The 25,372-nt window shown below is 38.8% G+C and overlaps 1 protein-coding gene across 2 annotated transcripts in view; it reads left to right on the forward strand.

Moving 5' to 3' along the window:
• Positions 1-19,482, forward strand: part of ikbkb (inhibitor of nuclear factor kappa B kinase subunit beta) — a 35,938-nt gene extending 16,456 nt beyond the window's left edge. The window contains exons 6-22 of one of the 2 annotated variants that reach the window (XR_009204599.1): positions 2,563-2,651; positions 2,829-2,918; positions 4,610-4,734; positions 8,986-9,093; positions 9,341-9,551; positions 9,682-9,876; positions 9,973-10,087; positions 10,213-10,336; positions 10,730-10,881; positions 11,134-11,195; positions 11,289-11,392; positions 12,123-12,172; positions 13,171-13,270; positions 13,371-13,518; positions 13,823-13,944; positions 15,533-15,746; positions 18,618-18,717. Coding sequence is in view for 1 of the 2 variants with exons in the window: in XM_058390169.1 (XP_058246152.1) it covers positions 2,563-2,651; positions 2,829-2,918; positions 4,610-4,734; positions 8,986-9,093; positions 9,341-9,551; positions 9,682-9,876; positions 9,973-10,087; positions 10,213-10,336; positions 10,730-10,881; positions 11,134-11,195; positions 11,289-11,392; positions 12,123-12,172; positions 13,171-13,270; positions 13,371-13,518; positions 13,823-13,944; positions 18,618-18,717; positions 18,804-18,851 (1,943 nt within the window). In the remaining variant the exon portion in view is untranslated. Of the gene's footprint in view, positions 1-2,562; positions 2,652-2,828; positions 2,919-4,609; positions 4,735-8,985; positions 9,094-9,340; positions 9,552-9,681; positions 9,877-9,972; positions 10,088-10,212; positions 10,337-10,729; positions 10,882-11,133; positions 11,196-11,288; positions 11,393-12,122; positions 12,173-13,170; positions 13,271-13,370; positions 13,519-13,822; positions 13,945-15,532; positions 15,747-18,617; positions 18,718-18,803 lie in introns of those variants that run through there. The other variant, XM_058390169.1, reaches the window with a different exon arrangement.
• The last annotated feature ends 5,890 nt before the right edge of the window (positions 19,483-25,372 follow it).

Raw genomic sequence — 25,372 nt, forward strand, 5'->3', positions numbered from 1 at the left:
TTTAAGTAGAAGCATGCAATGGTGATTTCCTCATCTCAAACAATTTATTGAAACAAAAGGCAACAACAGTGGTGGGTATACCACAACAAAAAATGTCTCAATAATTTGTCATGTGCCCTTGACCATAAATTACAGCTTGACAACGACGTCTCATGCTGTTCACGAGTCCACTTATTGTCTGCTGAGGCATGGCATTCCACTCTTCTTGAAGGGCGGCCCTTAGGTCATTGAGGTTCTGGGGTGCAGGGTTACGAGCCTCTACACGGCCACTCAGCTGATCCCATAGGTTTTCTATGGGATTCAGGTCTGGAGAAAGTGCAGGCCACTTCATTTGAGGTACCCCAGCCTCCAGCAGCCGTTCCCTAATGATACGACCTCGATGAGCTGGAGCATTGTCATCCATGAAGATGAAATTAGGCCTGTGTTGTTCATGCAGGGGCACAATGACTGGATTAATGATGTTATTCAGGTAGTATTGGCTTGTCACTGTACCAATCACAAGATGTAGGGCAGTTCTGTATTGAGTAGACACACCTGCCCAGACTGTAACACCACCACAACAGTGGCTGATGCGTAGCGCTCTCCTTGACGTCTCCAACATCGTTGGCAGCCATCATTTCTGCTCAACGTGAATCAACTTTCATCAGAGAACAGCACTGAGGCCCACTGGTCCCTCGTCCAGCGTAAATGCTCCCTGGCCCATGCAAGATGATTACGCCTGTGCCTGGTGGTGTGGTCAGGTACCCTTGCAGGTCGTCTAGCACGCAGACCACGCTGATGTAAACGGTTTTGAATGGTCTGACTTGACACTTGGGTTCCTCTCACCTCCCTTAAATGTGCCTGGAGTTGAGCGGCATTCATCATCCGGTTCCACAGGGCACTGTTCACAAAGCGGTCATCAACGTGGGATGTGGCCAAGGGGCGTCCACTTCTATGACTCTTCCTTTCTGTGACTCTTCCAGTCTCTCTGTATCTCTGTCGCAACCTGTTGATGACACTCTGTGACACTCTAAGCTCAGTGGCCACTTCCCTCTGAGAACATCCCTGTTTGAAGCCTCACAATGGTGAGGTACTATTGATCAACTGTTAGGTGTCATCTTGGTCTCATGATGTCAAAATGTGAACAGCATGATGAAGAGGACTGTTTAAATACCAATTCTAATGGAATCAGGAAATTTATTGGTCGATTCATAGATCAAACACCAGTTGTGAATTTTGCCATTAAGCACCTTGTTAGAGAACAGCAAGTTATGCAAAAATTACTGAAACACTGAACAGTTGGACATGTGTAGAGAAGGTCAAATCAAGTTCACCTGTAAAGGTTATAGTGCATTTTAGGTGCATCCTGAAATTTCACCCAAAATCCGAATATCCTTAACTTTTTGTGAGTAGTATATATATATACCACTGCAAAATAATCAGTTTATGTTTTTTCCTACAGGTGCATGTATTGGTGAGATGTACAGTTTTGTTTCATTTTTTGTGAACTGATGACAATATTTCTCCTAAATTCATATATATACATATATGTATATGTATATGTGGGTGTGTATATATATATATATATATATATATATATATATATATATATATATATATAATGTATATGTATATATATAATGTATGTGTATATATGTATATGTATATATATATATATATATATATATATATATATATATATATATATATATATATATATATATATATATATAATCTATATTATATATATATATATATATATATATATATAAAGTGTGTATATATATATATATATATATATAGTACATACATACATACATACATACATACATATACATATACATATACATATATATATATGTATATGTTGCATACACCCACTATGGGAAATATGTTATATGAGCAGGTACCCTGACACAAGTTAAAAACAAAAAAAAACTTGTACCATTAGTCAGTCAGAGTTATGGACTAGTATTTAATACCACAGAGTCATGTTTAATTGATCTTCCTGACAAACATGACAGCAGCAGTAGCATGATATTGGATATTGGTTTTGTAATCCATATTTTTTAAAGCATATTACTAAAACACTGCTTTCAGTGTGAGACAAGTGTAAAAAAACACATTCACAGAACAGAATGTATATCTTAGAAGAGTATTTACAATAAAGTGAAATAATAATCATTCCCAACACAGCTAATTGCAATTTCAGCCGAAGCATACACAAGCGTCCAGTTTTTTGTCTCGTTAGTAAACGGGGCTAGCTTCTGAAAGATTTTGTTTGGAAATATGGATCAAGGTAGCCAGATTGGTGGAGAAAGTAGAGTGACAAATAGAGGGAGAATTATATATTACTCTAAAGATAAAAACAAAATAAGCGATAGGGAAGCAAATTTGTATCCATTCTTGTTACAGTACTTATAATTTAATACAGTCAGTAAAGTAAAAAGGTGTTATTCTTATTAAATAATTAAATATTAATTTCTGATGAAATTCTGATGAAAGATTCATAATTTTCATAAAATAGTTTGTGGGTGAATACACGTGCAGGCTTTTTATTAAATGTTTGATATTCCTTTTCAGCCTCTGCCCTCAAATACCTTCACGTGAAGAGGATAATTCACAGAGATCTCAAACCAGAAAACATTGTGCTTCAACAGGGAGAGAAAAGGGTTAGTGTGTGTGTGTGTGTGTGCGCGCGTGCACATATATATGTGTATGTATGTGTATGCATGTATTCGAGTTTGAATTCAAGGATTTGAAGATCTGTTTTGATCAGTTTATTTTTGCTGTGTAAATGACATCTAAATTTGTTTTTGTCATCTAAAGACTTCTCTTTTTTCTTTCAGTTAATTCATAAGATCATTGACTTGGGATATGCTAAGGAGCTAGACCAGAGCAGTCTGTGCACATCATTTGTAGGGACTTTGCAGTATCTGGTGGGTATCTTTCCTTGTCATTCTGTTTTATTTTTAACATTAAATCCGAGCATAGAATAGAATGGAATAGATTATGACTCTTCTAACAATTATTTAAAGATTGTCTTAAAGCAGCCTTATAAACATCAGAGCCTTAGCCTGTCCAGCTGACAAGTAGGGTAGACAGTTTGGGAGTTAGCACACAAAGTTGCTTGTGTCATCCAAAATTTTATATGAAATGTAAGATCATGGTTTGTGGTCAAGGCCATAAATAAATGACATTTCCTTAAATTTAATTTTACATGGTCTTAGATTTTAGGCCACAAACGTTTTGTAAAAAACCTTATACAAAAGTGGTTGGAGTGTCTGGTTAAAACGTGTTGACCAAGGTGTCACAAATCCCCCCATAGCAAGCCGCAGCTCTATGGTGCAGTTTGATGTTTATATATGTGTTTTTTTTGGCCTCAGATGTTCACTGCATACCATTTTTGTTATGTATACTTCAATGGTGTGAGTTCTGTGCAACTGATTATTAGTGTTTTCATCACAAAGTGAGGTAACCCTATTGTTATTATACTGAATAATAATAATATTAATAATAATAATAATAATAATAATAATAATATTTTTTAATTCATTTTATTATGCCCTAAACTGATTGTGTTGATACAGTGGCACAACACTGACCAAAACTAATTAAATTACAAAATAGGTCATAACTTTTAAACCAATTGCCACAGACTTGTTTCTTATATCAGTGGAATTCTTGGATTGAGATGTGCAATCTGTTGTGAAAAGATTTCCGCCCTTTTTTAACCTTTTCGATTAAAAAAAAAAAAAAACTTTTGTAAACTCGTCCTAGAATGGGGTGGTTAGTCAAATGATACCCAATTTTTATGTTGGCCATTTTGAATTATATTGGAGTATTGCTTTGTCATCCCCTACCCTGGAAGAACAGGAATGTTTGGGGACAACACAATATTTATCACAAAATACGCAATATGTTTTATGTAATGCAAAAAAATTGCATTATCATTGATTGTTATCAATTATCATTAATTGCAAAATCAAACTGTGCATTTCTTTAGCATATTTTAATAAAACTAATCTGGTTAGAGTCCATGGATCATGACAAAATGGGTGATACCAAAAGTTTGTGCCACTGTGAAATGTTTTGAAACACCTAATTTTGCAAACTCCTCCAGGAATGTCAGACAAATGACAGACCAAAAAATTTTTTTTTAGATTATTTTATAAGGCTTTCCTGCATAATTCAACAACAAATATGACAGAGAGCATGCCAAAATGAACGTGAGGCTATATCTCTGCAGCGCATTGGCATATTGACATTTGGAGTGTTTTATAACATTCATGACTGAGGGTACATGAACAGTTTCAGAACATCTGCCAGTAACAGTATTGCTATTTTTTGCTTATAACTTCTGTATTATTTGTTCTTAAATCATGGAAGTGGTATTTTTAGATCCTATGAGCCATACTGATACGTATGATACATAGTTTTACTAAGTAAGCTGTTTTGAATTGTGTGTTAAGATGTTGCTTTTTACAAATACACTCTGTCAATATACAAGTCTCATTGTCTTGTTTCCTTTCCACTTTAAGTGCTTAGACACTTACTAAATAATACATAATATCTTTTTACACATAAAAAGTTTACACATACACATAAAAACTTTTTACTCTCTCCTCAGGCACCTGAGTTATTGGAACAGCAGAAGTACACAGTGACCGTGGATTACTGGAGTTTTGGGACTCTGGTGTTTGAGTGCATCACTGGTTTCAGACCCTTTCTACCGACCTGGCAGCCTGTACCCTGGTACCATTTATTCCTGAATGCTTTAGTTAATTTTATGATTTTTTTGCTAGTTTACTTCAGAGACTAAACTTTTAGCCTAAATTGGTCTTTGTACTGTGCTGTGGTATTACTTTTAAAATAGTTTACAAACAGAAAGCATCCAAGGAAGCAACTGTTTATTGTGTCACAAAGGTTAATCAAATTTCAGACATTTCTTGCTTGCATTGAATAGAGACTAGGCTGGGCTTTGACTGGGCCATTCTAATACCGATCACCACCTGTCTGAAATCTCTTGCAGACTGGAATATCTTTTCTTCTAGAATGGCCTTGTATTTGATTCTAGCTTTGCCCTCACCAAGTTATCAGTCCCTGGTGATTGTAAAAAAAAAAAAAAAAAAGAGAGAACATTATGCAACCACCACTGTTGGTTTTTGAATATAGCATTTAGTTGCATTTTAAAGGGCTCATCATTCCAGTGACCCTTTCTAAAATTGGAGCTTTTTAAAAAAAAAATATATGTCACTGTATCCTTCCTTAGTGGCTTAAATTAATCTGTTTTTCCTCCGTCCTCTTTTCTCAACAATGTGTTTTGGACACATTTTCACTGTTTTCACCGTCACTGTTACTCACTCAGAATTGTTTTTCACACAATTCTGCATAAACTCTAGAGGCAATTGAAATACTCAAACCAGCCCATCTGGCACAGTGTTTTCACATCAATTCACAGTGTTCACATCTCATTCTGATGTTTTTATATATATATATATTATATATATATATATTATATATATATATATATATATATATATATATATATATATATATTATATATATATATATTATATATATATATATATATATATATATATATATATATATATATATAATATGTAATGTGTGTGTATATTCCCACAATTTAATTCAAACATTGAAACTTTCATATATTTTAGATTTATCACACATCAAAATATATTTCAAGCCTTTTTTTCCTTTAATTTAATTATGGCTCAACTTATGAAAATCAAATATCCAGTATCTTAAAATATTTCAAAAGATAATCAAAGAAATTATTTCTGATACAGAAAAGTCAAACTGAGTAAAGTATGTTCATTTCTGCTCTTAATATTTGGTTGGGGCTCCTTTTGCACTAATTACTGTGTCAATGCAGCATGGCATGGAGGCGAACAGCCTGTGGTACTGCTGAGGTATAATGGAAGCCCAGGTTGGTTTGATAGCAGCCTTCAGCTCATCTGTATTGTAGGGTCTGGTGTATCTCATCTTCTACTTGACAATACTCCATAGATTCTCTATAGGTTTCAGGTCAGGTGAGTTGGCTGGCCAGTCAAGCACAGTAATATCAAGGTCAGCAAACCAGTTCCATGTTGTTTTGGCACTGTGGGCAGGGGCCAAGTTCTGCTGGAAAAGGAAATCAGCGTCTCCATAAAGCTTGACAGCAGATGGAAGCATAAAGTACTCTAAAATCTTTTGGTAGATGGCTGCATTTGGACTTAACAAAACACAGTGGACCAACACCAGCAGATGACATGGCACTCCAAATCATCACTGACTGTGTACACTTCACACTGGACTTCAAGCAGCTTGGATTCTTGGCCTCTCCTCCAGACTGTGGGACCTTAATTTCCAAATGAAATGCAAAATTTACTTTCATCTGGAAAGAGGAATTTGGAGCACTGAGTAATGCTCCAGTTCATCATCTCAGCCCAGGAAAAATGCTTCTGATGTTGTCTGTGGTTCAGGAGTGGCTTGACACTAGGAATATGACAATTATAGCCCATTTCCTGGACACTTCTGTGTGTGGTGGCTCTCCATGCACTGACTCCAGCCTCAGTCCACTTCTTGTGAAGCTCCCCCAATTGCTTGATCTTCTCAAGGCTACGGGCATCCCTGTTGCTTGTGCACTGTTTCCTATCACACTTTGCCCTTCCAGTCAACTTCCCATGAATATGCTTTGATACAGCACTCTGTGAACAGCCAGCCTTTTCAGCAATAATCTTCTGTGGCTTTCCATCCTTATGAAGGGTGTCAATAAGTGTCTTCTGGACAACCATCAAGTCAGCAGTCTTCTTCATGATTGTGGTAGTGTGTACTGAACCTGACTCGGACATTTGTGGTAGTTATACTGCATAAAAAGTGATTTGTTGAAATGAGTGGAAAAGAAATATTCTTATTTTTTGAGGTTTTTTTCAGGGTTTTTGAGCTGTAGGCCACAAAAATAAAATCAAAATGTAATGTACATGTAATGAGTCTGGAATATATACACTTTTCATTTTCTGAAGTAACTTAAAAATATTTAATTTTCCATGATATTCTAATTTTGTGAGATGCACTGTGTAATGCACAGCGCATTATCCTGCTGAAAGAGGCCTCAGCTATAAGGGAATACTGTTTGGTCTGCAACAATGCTTAGGTAGGCTATATGTGTCAAAGTAACATCAACATGGATGGCAGGACCCAAGGTTTTCCAGCAGAACATTGCCCCATTGCCCAAAGCATGACATTGCCTCCACCGGCTTGCCTTCTTCTTATAATGCCTCCTGGTGCCATGTGCTCCCCTGGTAAGCTATGCACACGCACCTGGCCATCTACGTGATTTCAAAGAAAATGTGATTCATCAGACCAAGCCACCATCTTCCATTGCTCTGTTGTCCTGTTCTGATGCCCACATGCAGCAGTGCACATGGGCAGAATTGGCATCCTGACTGGTCTGCAGCTATGCAGCCCCATACGCAACAAACTGTGATGCACTGTGTATTCTGACACCTTTCTATCAGAACCAGCATTAACCTCTTCAGCAATTTGAGCAACAGTAGATGCACCAATGAGCCTTGGCTGGCCATGACCCTTGTGAGGGACCATGTAGCCCAGAAATGAAGGGGCGCAGACAAAAAACATTAAAAATATAATTTAATAACTCCCAAGATGTGCACATCAAAGTAGAAAAAATCAAACTTCAAAAATGCAAATCAAGCCAAACCCATTGAAAAGAGGCCAAAAGAATCAAAACTAAAGTCAACTGATAAACACAGGAGAACTTAACTGAATAATAACTGACCCCCAAATGAAATGATAGGAGGACATTTAAACCAAAGGATCAGCCCATTTACAAACATAAGGGGAAAACGCACGATAACCAAACATCAAATTATAACACAATCTCTAACCAGGTCAATTAAATAACTATGACAAAAGTTATACATATATTGAAGGAAAAAAAACACAATTAAAAAAAAGAAAAGGAGACAATCAAAGCTAAACAGTCAAACACAAATATCCTACTCCCCCTCAATTGTTGGTACAGATGGCGGAACCATGAGGTGCCATGATGAGGAGATAATCAGTGCTGTTCAATTCACTGTTGGCTGGTTGGTGTATATACACACACACACACACACACACACACACACACACATATATATATATATATATATGTGTGTGTGTATATATATATATATATATATATGTGTGTGTGTGTATATATATATATACATATATACACACACACATATATATATATGTATCTCAGTGGTGGGCCGTCGGGGCCAACAAGGCCTTCTCTGCTGGCCTAAACACCACTGTGTATTAAATTATTCCCAATAGTCTATTCTCTACATTTCATAGCTTTTCTCTTGATTGCCCTGCTTCCAGTAGTGTATATTTATAATAAGAGTAATTATCCAATCATATTTCAGCCAGTGGCTGACATCATGTGTTGCCAGGGTGGGGTGAAAGAAATCTGCCTTAAGGCCTTCAGAATCAATAGTGCAGGCGCCCGTAGCTTAAAATAAGTGACAACGAAATTGTTACATTAACCAGTCAGATTTTGAGTTGGCGTCACTGGGGCCCTCTAGCAGGCATACGATTACGTCAGCAATTTCCTGTCCTTTGATTGGGTAATTGGAGTAGTCAGAGGCAGTGAATCGCACAAACGAAATAAAATCTATGTATTTTAACTCACAATGGCTGGCAGGAGAAGAAATCGATTTGGTTGCAGACATCCTTACAAGTGCATTTTCAAGGCGGACTGTAATAAAATTGACTATTCCTTGTGAGGTGTGAAATACTGTAGCCTAATTCCTTTTTACTTTGCTATTTAACGGTTGATTAGTATCTATTGCTGTGGCGTCATGATGGTATAGAGGTGGATTAATTCATGAAGGACAACAGTGAAGGCCTAGGTGTGAAATGTACGGCCCGCCACTATTATATTATATATATAATAAGATAAAATAATAGCATGCATTTGCTGTTTAGGCACAATAAGCTGAAGCAAAAACATGAGGATGATGTTGTGGTCTATGAGGATTTAGCTGGTGAAGTGCACTTCTCTAAACACTTGCCACGACCACACAACCTCAACAAGTGAGTAGGAAGGCAGTTTTTCTGATATTGCATACCATGTAAATTGAATGTATGTTTTACTTTCAACCCCTTTTTTAATATTAACTTTTTATTATACTATTACTTATTATTCTATATTAAAGTATACAGTACTGACATTGATATCAACAAACCTATTGCTTATCTTTCATTACAAAATACACTGAACTACCACTGTCACATTAAAAACTGCACACTGTCTGTGTGTGTGTGTGCATGTGTGGTTTAGTTTGTTAGCTGTCAGGTTGGAGCAATGGCTGCAGTTAATGCTGAGGTGGTCTCCTCAAGACAGAGGAAAAGACACTAAGCAGATCTCTAAAGAAAGTCTGGATGGGACAGCGTCTAAGGAGAAGAGCAAGAAATCTGAGGAAGGAAGCAGAGACCCACAAAGTGGATCTACCTACTGCTTTGAGGAATTAGACCGAATCCTAGACCTGAAGGTTGCCTTACCTGCTTGTCTTGTTCATGACTAAGACAACAAATATGTAGGCTATTATGGCAAATATTTTGGTTAATCTCATTTAATATGATGACTAAAAAGTGGTATTGTTTTTCATCACATATCTCTAGCTAGTCCATGTGCTGAATATGACCTCAGCAGAGATTAGTACATACACAGTGCAGCATGGGGAGACTGTTGCCTCCCTGCAGAAACGAATTGCACAAGATGCACACATTCCTCCAGCCAATCAGGAGCTGTTGTTGGAGGCTGGCCTGGCTCTGGAGCCTCATAATGAGATAATGCAATGTGCTGTAGATTATGCTGTGAGTATGAGGCCAATAACACTTTATTAAAAAAAATCAAGAAAAAAATCTGGGATTTTATGTAAGTTGTGGTACTTCTGGTTGTGTGCTTGTTAGTCAATTGATGGTCGTCGGGCTGATATGCCACTAGTCTTTCTGTTCAACCGTTCATACTGCAGCTACGAACCTCAGTTCAACCCTCGAATCCTCCCTGAAAACATTAGATTCATTCGTGAGTCATCATTAAATACTTCTTTCTTTCTTCTTCAGTTTTTCTTTTGGTTTTAGTTTCTAATTGCTAAGTATATTAATAAATACATAATCTGATGGGGTTTTATTTGTATGTTTGTCAATTAGAGAGAGAGCCTAAGCGCATTTTGCCCTACAGTGCTCAAAGACGCACATATGGGCAAGCCTGGCACACCATAAGAGCACTGAAGGAAGACTGGCTGAAGTTGCAGCAGGGTCAGAAGGCAGCCATGTAAGATGCAAGATTTTATATAAGAATACTTCAGATCAAAAAGAGACCCAATATGCAGGTTGAGACTTCACTAGCTCTTACCATTGTTTCATAGCATATACACTCACTGTTCATTTTAGAAGGAAGAAATTGGACAACTGAAGAAATGAGAAGTGTGTAGGGGTTTCTATAAACGTGGACAGTGAGTGTACTAAGGACTAGTCTTCAGTGTAATGCTATATTTGCCATAATTCCCTTTTGCTTAATGAGTAATTAGATGCATGTGTATGTGTTATGCTTTTTGTTTGTTTTTATATGATTTACCTTTGTCTGTGTAAAATAACTATATTGCTGTCAGTACATTTTTACTGGAATCTCCCTGTCACATGCACATAATAATTCTGTCTACCTCAGTATGAGCCTACTGAGGCATAATGGCTTGTTGTCCAAGCAGAAGAATGAGATGGTCTCTGTGCACCAAAGACTCAAAGCTACACTTGAATTCTTTACTACTAGTCTGCACATCGACATGGATAAATACCAGGAGCAGAGAGCCACTGGCATTGGTAAAACATTCATATATGCAGATACATTCACCATTGTGGTGTTTTGGTAAAAGCAAGGCTCAATGTTTTTGTCAAACAAAGTTTTTAAAACAGTAGTATCACTAAGAGTCAAAGTTAAAAAAAAAAAAAAAAAAAAGTCATTAAGCTTCATTGACAGTCATGGCAAGTGATTATACATGGTCAAAGTAATGTACATGACCAAGGAGGATTAATTACAAAATTGATGTAAAAAATTAGAACATGTTGTTACAGCTTCAGAGAAGTTACTAAATGTCTGGCGAGAAATGGAACAAACTGCACTCAGCCATGGCCAGGTGAGTGTTCTGTCATTCTACAGTATTACAAAGGAGCAGCTATTACTATGCTAGATATTTGCTACCATATGTATGCATTTCTCTGTGTATCAGATAGATGATGTGACTATGTTGGAGGAAGAGATGATGAAATTACAGACTGATATTGTAGACCTTCAGAGACACCCTTGGAGAAGTGGAGAAGCTCTGGAGTCTCTGTGAGTACAAACACACAGACAACATATACTGACTGTCCACTTTAATGGGAGCACCTCTACTCCTGCACATTCATGCAGTTATCCAATCAGCCAGTCATGTGACAGCAGCACAATAAATAAAATCATGTAGATACAAGTCAAGAGATTCAGTCATTGTTCAAAAAATCTCTATAGTTTATAGAGAATGGTTCAGAACATTGAAAACATTGAATGAAATGGTAGTTGTATGTTGGTAAGTGAGATCAGAGAAGAATGACTAGATTTGTTTGAGCTGTTAAAAAGTATAGCAACTCAAATGTGGTGAAGAGGAAAACATAGCAGAATGCACATCAAACATTGAGGTGGATGGGCAACAAAAGAAGAACATATGACATTTTACTCCTGTCAGCCAAGAGCAAGAATTTGAGGCACAGATCTTGATCTTGGGAAGAAAAATGTTTGTAATCTTCAACTCTCCAGTTGTGTGTGAAAATCCCAGAGGATAAACAGTTCCTGAAATACTGGCAAAAACAACCATGCCACAATTAAATTCACAGAGATCAGTTTTTCCATTACATTCTGATGTTTGATGTGAACAACTGAACTCCTGATCTGTTTCAGCATGATTGTATGCATTGTGCTGCTGCCACATGATTGGATGGTTAGATACTTGTATAAATGAGCAGATGTATAGGTTGTTTTTACTAAGTGGATTAGTCATTACTGCTCCATTTTGGTTTTATTTTTTCAGTGAGGGGAAGGCAATGGACTTATTCCGCAAGCTCAGAGAGAAGCCAAGGGGTAAGAAAACTGCATCTTGCAGACATCTTGTAATGTTTCTTTTAAAGTACCATGCTCTTTATGCACACTTGAATATAAGAAAATATACTGCAGCATATTAGATTGCTGCAGTTTCATATTAGCTGTTTTAGTTGTAAGCCAGTTGCTGGACAATTTATTTTGAGACACACCAAATGCACATGATTTTTCAGATAAAATGCATGTACTTGCATACCTATTTGTGCACTTGTATCATCCTTCGAAAAACAAAATAAGGAAGGTCTCTTTTATAAGGATTGTTACATATGATTCAGAAATCTACTGTGTGTTTGCACACTATATGGTTAAAAGTATGTAGACACCTAACAAGTCATACCCTTATGTGCTTGTTGAACATCTTATTCCAGTTTTAGTCCTCCTAGCTGTTATAATAACCTCCACTCTTCAGTGAATGTTTTCCACTAGATTTTGGACTGTGACTGAGGGAATTGCTCATTCACATTAGTTAAGATGGCTACTGATGTCAGGCAAGGAGTCCTTGCAGGTAGTGCATGACAATCAAGTATTTCTAAATCAGCCTTGGCAAGCCATGTCCTTATGGGTCTTGTATTGTGCAGGTTTGGCTAGGCCCCTTTAATTCCCATGAAGGGAAATGCTATAGCATAATACTCAGGTGCCCACATGCATTTGGCCATAGACAGATGTGGCCTTTAAGAATGCAGACATTTTAACGATTTGTCACGCGATTATGCCGTACCCTGCAGGCACGCTTCTATAAATACTATTTAAATTAAATTCTATCTATCTATCTATCTATCTATCTATCTATCTATCCATCTATCTATCTATCTATCTATCTATCTATCTATCTATCTATCTATCTATCTATCTATCTATCTATCTATCTATCTATCTATCTATCTATCTATCTATCTATCTATCTATCTATCTATCTATCTATCTATCTATCTATCTATCTATCTATCTATATGCTTCAATTTAATTTTATCTGCCTTTAGATCAGAGGGGTAATGGTGATTGTCAGGAGGTGATGAAGCTGGTGGTCCAGGCTATTCAGTTCTATGAAAAAAAACTTAAAGAGTTTTACACACACCTCAGGTCTGTTTTTTTGTTTGTTATAGTGGTTTACCTTTAGCAATTTTAATTTCATGGTTTAAAGATTAACTGCGTTCTTTAACACCCTTGGGTTTTTTTGCAGCAAAACAATGGTGTGCCGTCAGAGGGTGATGGAGCTGCTGCCTCGGGTGGAGGGCATGGTGAGCAGCATGGCTCAGTGTGAGCAGGAACTACGCAGTATGCAAGAAAAAAGACAGAAGGAATTGTGGAATTTGCTTAAAGTGGCCTGTGTAAGCTCCTGCACATACATTTATATGTATTAAATAATTTACATGTATTAAATAATTTGGCAGATACATCTTAAAAGAAGATACAGTCAAAATGTACAGCTGAAAAGTTGAGATATAAGGTTCTGGTTCAGTCACACAATAGTGAATCCCTGCACTCATCGCATTTGAACTTAAAACTCATTCAGTCACTAATCCAGACCTTTAACCAGCCCTACTATACAAACACTACCACATTCATCAACATAATAATATTATCTAGTATCTACATTTATGTGATCCACTAAAGTATTTATGGGATTTCCAGAGCAAGGTTCGGAGTCCTGTCAGTGGGAGTCCTGATGAAATGCGAACCCCACCTTCTTCTGGTCCTCCACTGTTACAGCATAGACCTCCTCATCCTAACAGCCTTCTTATGCACCACCAACCGTGAGTATGCAATGCAGGTTTATGAGTTCAAGGTTTAATGATAAATAATGTGAATAAGTTCATCTTCTTCATCCCCTCTCCTTTAACTGAAACCAACATTTTAAAGATTTTCTGATGTGCTGAAATGTATGTTCTATTATAACAAATATTTATTGTATGGGGGATGATCCTTAGCGGGCCACTGGAGAACAGGCAGTGTGTGCACATTTTCCCTAAGCGATGTGTCCAAAAGCAGGTGAGGCAAGTCTCAGGAGGCTTTGCAAGGCATGGCCAAAGTGGGGAGCCACCATGCCCCATGAGGATCTCTCTCTTCTAATTGGTCCCCTGCTGGTGCTGCTTGTGCCCTGCCTCGCAGCTGTGTGTGCACAGTGTCTGCAGTGCTGAAACTGCTGCTGTCTTTTTAACTTCATTGCAAGAGTTGTGTGAGGAGCACAAATAGCGGCCCATATATATGTTTATATACAGCTCTGGAAAAAAATATAATACCACTACAAAATAATCAGTTTCTTATGTTTTTTTTCTTACAGGTGCATGTATTGGTGAGATGAACAGTTTTGTTTTATTTTTTGTGAACTGTTGATAATATTTCTCCTAAATTCAAAGTATACCTATTGTTATTTAGAGTGTATATTTAAAGGAAATGACAACACATCAAAATAACCCAAGATCATGCAGTATTAGCAGAGCTTTAATAACTCAAATAAAACAATATGCAAATAATTTGTAAACAAATTGTGTTAATGCTTTGGCTAAATAACATTAAGAAATCAGTATTTGGTGGAATAACCCCGATTTGCATGCGTTTTGGCATGCTCTCCACCAGTTTTTCACATTGCTGTTGGGTAACTATACCACTCTTTTTGCAAAAAAGCAAACAGCTCAGCTTTGTTTGATGGTTTGTGACCATCCATCTTCCTCTTGATGACATTCCAGAGGTTTTCGTTAGGGTTCAAATCTGGAGATTGGCCAGTGGTCTCTTATTTTTTTCCAGAGCTGTATATACACGACTCACAAAAAGTTAAGGATATTTGGCTTTTGGGTGAAATTTATGGAAAATGTAAAAAGTTCACGCTACAGTGATATTATATCATGAAAGTAGGGCATTTAAGTAGAAGCATGCAATGGTGATTTCCTCATCTCAAACAATTTATTGAAACAAAAGCCAATAACAGTGGTGGGTATACCACAACAATAAATGTCAGTGTGTCAATAATTTGTCATGTGCCCTTGAACATTAATTACAGCTTGATGCTGTTCACGAGTCCACTTATTGTCTGCTGAGGCATGGCATTCCATTCTTCTTGAAGGGCGGCCCTCAGGTCATTTAGGTTCTGGGGTGGAGGGTTACGAACCTCTACACGGCGACTCAGCTGATCCCATAGGTTTTCTATGGGATTCAGGTCTGGAGAAAGTGCAGGTCACTCCATTTGAGGTACCCCAGCCTCCAGCAGCCATTTCCAAATGATGCGACCTCGATGAAGGTATCCTTGCAGGTCGTCTAGCACACAGACCAGGCTGATGTAAATGGTTTTGAATGGTCTGATGTGACACTTGGGTGCCTCTCACCTCCCTTAAATGTGCCTTTCAGTTGAGTGGCATTCATCATCCGGTTCCGCAGGGCGCTGTTCACAATGAAGCGGTCCACAACGTGGGATGTGGCCAAAGGACATCCACTTCTATGCCTTTATGTGACTCTTCCAGTCTCTCTGTATCTCTGTCGCAACCTGCTGATGACACACTGTGACACTCTAAGCTCAGTGGCCACTTCCCTCTGAGAACACCCTGTTTGAAGCCTCACTATGGTAAGGTACTAAGGTATTGTTGATCAATTGTTAGGTGTCATCTTGGTCTCATGATGTGAAAATGTGAACAGCATGATGAAGCGTACTGTTTCTAATTGAACCAGAAAATTTATTGGTCGATTCATAGATCAAACACCAGTTGTGAATTTTGCTGTTAAGCACCTTGTTAGAGAACAGCAAGTTATGCAAAAAGTACTGAAACACCGAACAGTTGGACATGTGCATTCAAAAGTGTAGAAAAGGTCAAATTAAGTTCACCTGTGAGGGTTATAGTGCATTTTAGGTGCATCCTGAAATTTCACCCGAAAGCCGAATATCCTTAACTTTTTGTGAGTAGTGTATATATTTGATATGTCCACCCTGCAAAACAATAAATTCTTTTAGGTACACTTGCAAACTGTTTTCGAAGGGCAGGTTGTTCCAAACATCTTGGAGGACTAACCATAGATCTTCTGTGGATGTAATCTGCCTCAAATCCTTCTGTCTCTTCATGTAATCCCAGACAAACTCAGTGATATTTAAATCATGGCTCTTTGAGTCTTTTTGAATATTTCCCTGGGAGAGACCTTGTTGATACAGTACATTCTGTCTTGTTGCTGTGCTCAGTGTTGTCATGGTGTATGACCTGTGACATGATGTGACAAGTTCTTCCAGAACTTCACCTTTGTAGCAGAGCTTTGCCTGTTCTTCACCCAGTTTTAAGCCTCTTGAATCTGCATCAAATTTTGTTTAAAGTTTAAAACTCCTCTGCGGATGACCCAGAAGGCTTTTGGGGATGATGCAATGAGTGCAGCACAAATAAGTGTGGCACAAATGCTTCAAAGATGGTCGAAATTCTGTTGAAAGTGATCCACGTTCTGGAAGGCCTGCTACAAACAGAACACCGGAGAATGTTGAACGTGTATGGGCTGCAATCAATTCTAGTTCTCACACACTAACAGAAAAGCCATCTTTAGTGTCAGAAACTTCTTTGGCCTGGGTCTTGGTGGGCTACTTGCACCATAGCTAGAAGAGCCTCCATTTCAGGACATAAAGTTTCCTAGTGGAGGGAGTCTTAGCTTTTAATGTGATATCTACGACATACACCGATCTGGCATAACATTATGATAGGTGAAATGAATAACACTCATTATCTCCTCATCATGGTACCTATGACATGGGCCAAATTGATGGCTGGACAACTGGATCAGAGCATCTCCAAAACTGCCGCTCTTGTGGGGTGTTCCCGGTCTGCGGTGGTCATTGTCTACTGTATCAAATGTGGTCCAAGGAAGAAACAGTGGTGAACTGGTGAAAGGATCATGGGCAGCCAAGGCTCATTGATGCATGTGGGGAGCAAAGACTGGCCTGTGTGGTCCGATCCAACAGACGAGCTACTGTTGCTCAAATTGCTGAACAAGTTAATGCTGGTTCTGAAAGAAAGGTGTCAGAATACACAGTTCACAGTTTGTTGCGTATGGGGCTGCATAGCCGCAGACCAGTCAGGGTGCCAATGCTGACCCTTGTGCACCGCCAAAAGCGCCAACAATTAGCATGTCACCATCACAACTGCCCACAGAACAATGGAAGAAGGTGGCTTGGTCTGATTAATCACATTTTCTTTTGAAACACGTGGATGGCTGGGTGCATGTGTGTCGCTTACCTTTGGAACACATGGCACCGGGATGCACTATGGGGTGAAGGCAAGCTGTTCAGAGGCAGTGTCATGCTTTGGGCAACGTTCTGCTGGGAAACTTTGGGTCCTGCAATCAATTGGAAATTACTTTGCCATGTACACCTAACTACACTACCAGTCAAAAGTTTGGACACAATTTTAATTCAATGTTTTTTTGTTTAGGGATTTATTTTCTACATTCTAGAACAATACTGGAGATTTCAAAACTATGAAATAACACACATGGACTTAAGTAATCCATATGTAACGACAACAAAAAACAGTCAGTTGTTATTTTAAGACACGAAGGTCAGGTGTTCTGGAATAGTTCTTGCAAGAACAGTATTGTCACGTGCATTTGCAAAACCCATCCAGCACCATGATTAAACTGGCTCACATGAAGACCATCCCAGTAAAGCAAGACCAAAATTTACCTCTGCTGCAGAGGGGTAGTTCATTTAGAGTTGCCAGCCTCAGAAATCACCAATTAACAGCACCTCAGATTAGAGCCGTTATGACGGCTTTACAGAGCATCAGTAGCAGACATATCTCAATATCAACTGTTCAAAGGACATTATTGTGTATTTCGGCCGCCTTCAGCATTGTTTTACAATGTAGAAAGAAATAAACATCAGGAAAGACCATGGAATTAGAAGATGTGTCCAAACTTTTGACTGGTAGTGTAAGAAATGTTATCAGCAGGATAATGCACTGTGCCACAAAGCAAAAATGGTTCAGGAATAGTTTGATGAGCACAACAATGAGTTTGAGGTGTGGACCCCATGGAGACCCCACCTTGCAACTGCTAACATCTTGGTGCCATATACCACAGCACACCTTCAGGAATGTAGTGGAGTCCATGTCTCGACGGGTCAGGGCTGTTTTGCCTTTCTGGGGCGATGTCCATAGATTGGGAATAGGGTATTATTCATTTTAAACAGGCTCAAAAGAGAATCTCTGGCCATATCTATTGGTATACAAATGAAGTTTAGCTAACACATATGCGGGTTGTGCATAGCAACTAATATATATTGAATACAATGGAAGTTTCGCCAAAGTAGTTTTTATAAATGAATAAAATTAAAAAGTATTTATTTGTCCAAGGGGTATGAATAATTTTGAGCACAACTGTAAATACAGTTGTGACAAGTGACATCTATCTGTCTGTCTAATCCTTAAGCTGATCTGTGTATGTGTGTGTGTGTTTGCGCACAAAGGGAAGAATCGATGATAGTGATTGAAGAAAGTAAAACATTTGAGAGTAGAATGCAGAGTTTGGTGCAGGAGACAATTAAGGAGACAGAAATCAACATGCAGGTAAACTCACAATTCAAGGTTGTGTGCATAATCCATAATAAATGCTAATAGTCTATTATTTTTTATCATGCCTTTTGCCTTTTCAGGTTCTGCAGGAATGGACATGGTTGAACAGAAGCCAAGACCTCTCCTGAGATTATACATGAGCTTCAGTCTCAGCACTATAAATGAATGTATGTGTAGTGATAAGTAGAAAACTTTACTTGGTGCAGGCAATGGCAGATTTTTGTAATTTTACTTAATATTACACATGATTATTATGTAAAAAGCACAAAAGGTTTAATGTGCATATTCTGTAAACATCAGTTAATGGGAATGTGGTACAGCTGCTTTTAGTGGAACAATATGATTAATTTACTGATAACTTTATCTGGCCTTAATTCCTAACACACTGTAAGGTCACCAGCTTTGTATCCCAGCCAACTAGCTAGCCGTCATAGACAACCACTATTGCAGCATGAATTGTAGAACCAGAAAGGTCAAAATCAATATCACAACCCATATTTGAATAGTCATTTATATATCCTGTCTTTAGTTAAGAACCCTTTTACCTGAAGGAAAATAGAATAGTGTGTGTTGTTGAGGAGGTAAGATAAAAAAAAGAATACATATTAAGTAATAAGATGAAGTACTTAATAGGCTAAATTGCATGGTGAAATGACCATTGTTGGGCAGAAAGCAGTGTTCAAAGCCAACTTCAGTCCCTTTGCCACTTTCACAAAGACAAGCAAAAAATGTACCATATGGAATAAACATTTACTCAAGTGCTATGTGTAGGCTGTATGTATTCACTGCTAAAAAAAAATTAAGGGAACACTTAAATCACACAATGGGTCAAGGTGAATGAAATATTCAAGTTGAAATTCGTTATGTACTTATGTACATTATGTATTTTGTTGAGAACAAAATGGTGTGACAATGGTCAGTGGAAACCAAAATCATCAACCCATTAAGGGCTCGATTCTAAATCACACTGAAAATTAAAGTAAAAAATTTAAATTACAGACTGATCCAGTTTGTATGAATTTAATCACAGCAACTCTTAATCTAAGTCAATAGTGTGTATGGTCCCCACAAGCCTGTATGCAGTATATTAAAAGGAGCATGCCCGACAACGTCTGGCATGCAGATTGTGGTCCTATTGCTGGGTTGTTGCCCCCCTGTTCAGTTCTTCTTGTGTAGTGGCCTATCCCATGGTATCTATTCCATTCTTTTGAAACTGTGCTGGGAGACACATCATATTGCCTTGTAATGGGACAAGTGATATGCTAAATGGACTACCTGTGCAACCAGATTGGGATCCAAGTACTATCTCATGCTACAGGTAGTGAGAAGGACCCAAATTAAACATAAAACTAGAGACAAATTAGTTAGGAAGGATAAGGAAAGAGCAGTTGTCTGTGGCCACCACCTGCAAAATCATTCCCTTTTTGAAAACTGTTTTGCTGTTAGCTTTCCAGTGCACCTGTTGTCAATTTAATTTCTACCCAGCCAGGTGAAACTGATTGACAGTCACTGAACTGGACAGAAGTTTAATTGAATTGGTGTTGTACTGTGATGTCTAGGGCCTAGTCCACGCGTACACAGGTATTTTTAAACTTCATTTTAAACTACTTCGTTTTTTAAAAAAATCTTGTCCACATGAAAACGCAAAAACGTGGTCTGAAGCACTGTCAAGAGCATGCAAAATTTTTATTAATTTTCTATTCAAATGATTAAATAAAGTGTAATATGTAATGTTGACATTTTAATTATATGGTTCAGTTTATCCAATAAGGTTCAGGAGAGTCCTGTTCAGTCAGACTTCAGTCTTGATTAGCGGATTGTTGTAATCGTTCTACTCATTAAGCTGATATCACAAAGTTATTAACTGTTATAACTGTTTGTTATTGTATTAGTTATAACAGTGTGCATTTTGGGCTGGTATTTTCTTTTTTAAATGTGCGGGTTTTAAGCTGTACTTTGGCTGGAAATCTTCAGTCCAATCTGGCAACCCTGTTCACAAGCTAAAAATCTCCAGTTTCGCTGTCTACATGATAACACTGAAACCAGAGTTTTAAAAAAAACTTCACCCTGGCAGGAGTATTCAAAAATGTTCAGTTTCAGTGACCTGATGCTGCGTTTGCATGTGGACAAATGGCCGAACCACATAAAAAAAGCTGCAGTTTTAAAAATACCCGCGTTCGTGTGGACAGGGCCTAAGTGTGCCCTTTTTTTTTTAGACTGCAATAATATATCACTATTGTACGCAACCTTGTGTGGCCAGTACAGCATCAGTTTGGCTTGGGAATGACAGATACAAGCCCTGAACAGTGACCAGAGGGATTTTGAGCCCTGGTAGTAACATGCCCAACTTGAAAGTTTGTATTGCAGTCCAAACCGTCACTGATCCTCCGCTGTGCTTCACTCTGGGCATTCAACAGCTTCTTTGTGTTTCTCCATACCATACCTCACCCAGATTTGAAAATGACAGTGAAGATGGACTCATCAGAAAACAATACATGTTTCACCTTGTCCACAGCCCAAAATTTCCACTGCTGGACCATTAAAACAAATGTTAGGCATTGTCATGAGTGACAAAAGGCCTGACCATGAATATTGACCCTGTTCCTGATGAACAGTTTTGGTGGAGACAAGAATGTTGAGGTGTGCATTTAATTCTGAAGTGAGTTGGGCAGATGTGGATTTATGTTTTTTGGATATTGTATGGGTTAGTACCTGGACATCCTTTTCAGACAGCTTCCTCTTGTGTTTACAGTTGAATGTGGCTTGTCTTTTATGGTGACGTGCTGACATTACCTTGGACACTGTGGCACTTAATACACCATACAGACTTGCTCTCCTGGTTACAGATGTGTCAGTGAGATGCACACCTACAATTTGTCTGGATTGAACACTTTGCTCTTACACCCCACAATCCTGAGATCTCATTGCTCATAGTGGGACTGATCCCCAAATTCTCATGCCCACTGCTCCTGGGACAAGACTGGACAGGCTTTCCAATGGGCCCTGCGATGAAGAGCACCAGGGCACACTGCCACCGGAGACCAGCTACCACACGCATGCAGCAGGTATGCATGGTTCATAGAGGGCATCGTGGGACCACAAAAAATCCAGGAATGAATTGACCAAGTGACCAAGCCCCTGCTGTCACATATTTCCACTGCCTGACTCAAGCCAGGGAATCATCCCCAACCCTGTACAAGTACGATTTGTCAATGGGCTGGTGACATCTGCATAAGTAGCCTATGATAATAGCCAGCCAAGCACAGGAAATGTCTTCCGTCCTTTTTTTGTCTTGGGTCTCAGGCAGGGCTTTGCATTTGCTCCCGTCTTATCAATTTGTGGATGCACCTGCTCATGGCCTAAGCGGAAGCCAAGATTATGTACTTCTACCCATCCAATCACACATTTTTAGGGGTTTGCTTTGAGTCCTGTCCAATTAACTGATCTCAAGTCAGCCCTCAGATGCGATGTAGGAAGCATGTGGGTGGAGAATTCTGTCCATGAATTGTTAAATTGTTGCAGGGGCTCCGAACAGCCCAAAAAGTAGGGTTATGAGTTGTTGTAAACCAAAAGGAGTAGAAATCCAAATCCCTGGAGGTAGGTGCAAGAACACATAAGAAAATTCCTCTTGTATTATGTGATATTTTTATGTGATGTAATATACACCAATGTTATATGCTTTTGTTCCCTGAATTTGAGATTTTCACCAGCGAACTCTTGTGAACATCCCATTGTACACACATCACCATCACCAATTATGCATTCCTCATTGCCTCGCCTTAACCCAGGCATTGGTGAGTTAAGGTCTGGTTACATCTTGAATTCACCAGGGGCATGTACTAAATTGAACACTGACTAGTAAATGGTTAGTCCTAGCTCATTTAGGGGTGGCCTGTGGGATGTCAGGGATTTCCAACCAACACCCCCATTTCCCTCATTTTGCATTGGTCCTGGAAATGTCTTGGTTCTATGCAGTGTGCCGTTCAGTGCTTTGAAGTTAGTAGGTGCTGGTCCATTTTTGGCTTTCTAGGCAAACATCATTGTTTTAAATTTTATGTGGGCAGGTAGTGAATGGAATGTAGCAATTGGGTGGTGAGGGAGAGGTTGGAAACAAGTTGCCCAGCTCCATTCAGGTTCATTTATGTCAACTGGTGCACAGAAGAAGACCTGCCAGAAACAAGTTGCAGTAGGCCAGTCTCAAAATGACAAGGGACTGAACCTGAGTAGCCTGTATGGATAAAAAAATAAATGAATCATTCTGAAATCATACAGGAGAAATTGAGCATGAGAACTGAAGGGGTGAGCATGAGAGGAGGGTGTGTCACCTCTTTGAGTGGTATGCATCCTGCTTCCAGGAAGGGCTTATTTGTTAATGAATTAGCTGGTTGAGTGCTGGTTTGTTGTAATCTCTGAATGTGTCATGTAAAGCATGGTGTATTATGATAGTCACATCAGCATCTGTGTCAATTTTAAACTAGTAGTTCCCCATCTTCAATTTTGATGTCAGCAAGCCAGGGGTCTCCAGTCACTATTACATAGTCACTATTACAAATTCTTACATGACTAGGGTAATCCTGTTCTTAAACTTCATTCCCTTTTCTTGATGATGCACACATTTTGGTAGTGTCCTATTTTTGCTGCATGCATGGAACAGAATAGCTTTTGCAGGGCGATGTGTCTTAAGGACCGTGTTGCTACATAAAACACAGACCTACAGGAGACAACACAGAACTAGGTACACTACATAGACTCCACAGTAATACATAAAGTACATGTGTGCAAACGTGGGCAAACAGTACAGTACAATAGTTGACAAGGTACAGTGCAGCACTGACCAGTACACAGTTTTATAAAGAATAAAGTGCAGTAGTAAAATCCAGTGGATAAAATAAGCTTTATTGTCCTGAAGGAAATTTGTTTTCTGCTGTTTTATACAAGTAACATACTATGTACATATAATACATACAGTGACCAATCACTGCCTTACTTGCAGTATGCAGTGAACAACTAAATTGCACCCTACCTATTGCACAACACACCTTTAATCACCATAGTCGTATATAATTACACACACCAGATGGGGAAGGAAAAAAATGCAAAGACAATCCACAGTTATATGTCAGTGAAAACATCTGCTAGCTGGTTTGCACAACCACTGCACTCTCTGCTAGGAATGTTATCTGGTCCAGTAGCTTTCTGTAGGTTAACTTTGCATAGCCATGGTAAGACAAAACACCTGGTCGGTCAGTGGGGGGTGGTTTTCATGGCACCTCAAACCAAGTGTTCTGTGCCTTAAACCAAGTGTTGAAGTAGTTCAGCACATGTGGAAGGTAGACTCTCTGTCACAGGCAGGTGAAGTCGTCCTGTATTTAGTGATGGCCTGGATGCCATGCCACATGCTATCCTGGAAGTGGCTGTGTATTATTTGGGTAAATGCATGCTTTGCCTTTCTGATGGCTTATGACAGTTTAGCCTTCACTGTTCTTAGGGCCACCTTGTCACCTGCTCTGAAGGTGGTATTCAGCAATGCTCAGACTTTGCAGTCATCTAAAGCTCATGACTGGATGTCATGTATTCCATTAAGTTGGTAGAGTTGCCAACAGGTTACAGCTTCCTTGAACATGTACCAGTCAGTGTGCTGGAAAATATTAAGTTTGCTAATTGCCCCATACAGTTCACAAAGTGCCTCCTTAGCAATAGCAGTGGAACTATAAACAGATTGGTGAATTCCCATGGTAAAACAAAATGGTCTGCATCTAACAGTCACAAACTCCTCCAGTAATGAGCAGTAACTAGAAACTAGTTTTTGCACTATATCATGTTGATGTAACCATACAAGCCACCACCATAATCCATACATGCATTTCTGTCAGCATGAAACAAGGTGAGCCCATCTAGCTGATTGACAGTGTCTGGAACCCTGAGCCATGTCTCTGTGAAAACAAAGACAAAGCATTCTGAAACTCATGTCATAGTCTGCTGGAGTCAGATGTAATCAAATTTTTTTCCCTGGGAGCAGACATCGGAGAGCAGGATGGAAGGGATAGCCGGCCATCTAGATTTTGTTTTAAGCCTAGCATGGACTCCCACCCTCTTGCCATGCTTCTGCTTCCTCACACACTACTTTTGACATCATCTCCCCCAGCCAACGGTATCAGGCAACAACGAGGACCAGAGACCTGGTCACCACAGCAAGCTGAGATTGCATGGATTCTCCAGGAGATTATTATGTAGGCACTGTAGCAGTGTGATTGGAGACATGAACACTGGTTAAATGTCCATATGCCATAAAAAGTCAGGCTAAAGACAAAGAAAACGCACAATTTTAGATCTACAGTGGCTGCTGCATGCAGTCTTGAATGCTAGAAACATCTTGGTTGTTAGATGTTATCCTCTTTTGGCTTCTGTCTTGGTCACAAGCCAATAAACCTCCCTTAACCCTATGTTACCATGTTATATTAATGGGTAGGTGCATGGGTAATAATATACCAAGTTGTGTAAAACAACACCTCCTAATTTTATTCCTTTTTATAGTCTCCTTGCTCTACTTCCCCACCCAGGGCTCCCACACATGGGCTAAACCATTATGACCACAATACATGATAGTTATACTATATATATTATCCCACAGCAACCCTGTCAAATGCTT

Source organism: Hemibagrus wyckioides, linkage group LG05 (assembly GCF_019097595.1).
Source record: "Hemibagrus wyckioides isolate EC202008001 linkage group LG05, SWU_Hwy_1.0, whole genome shotgun sequence".
Taxonomy (NCBI): Eukaryota; Metazoa; Chordata; class Actinopteri; order Siluriformes; family Bagridae; genus Hemibagrus; species Hemibagrus wyckioides.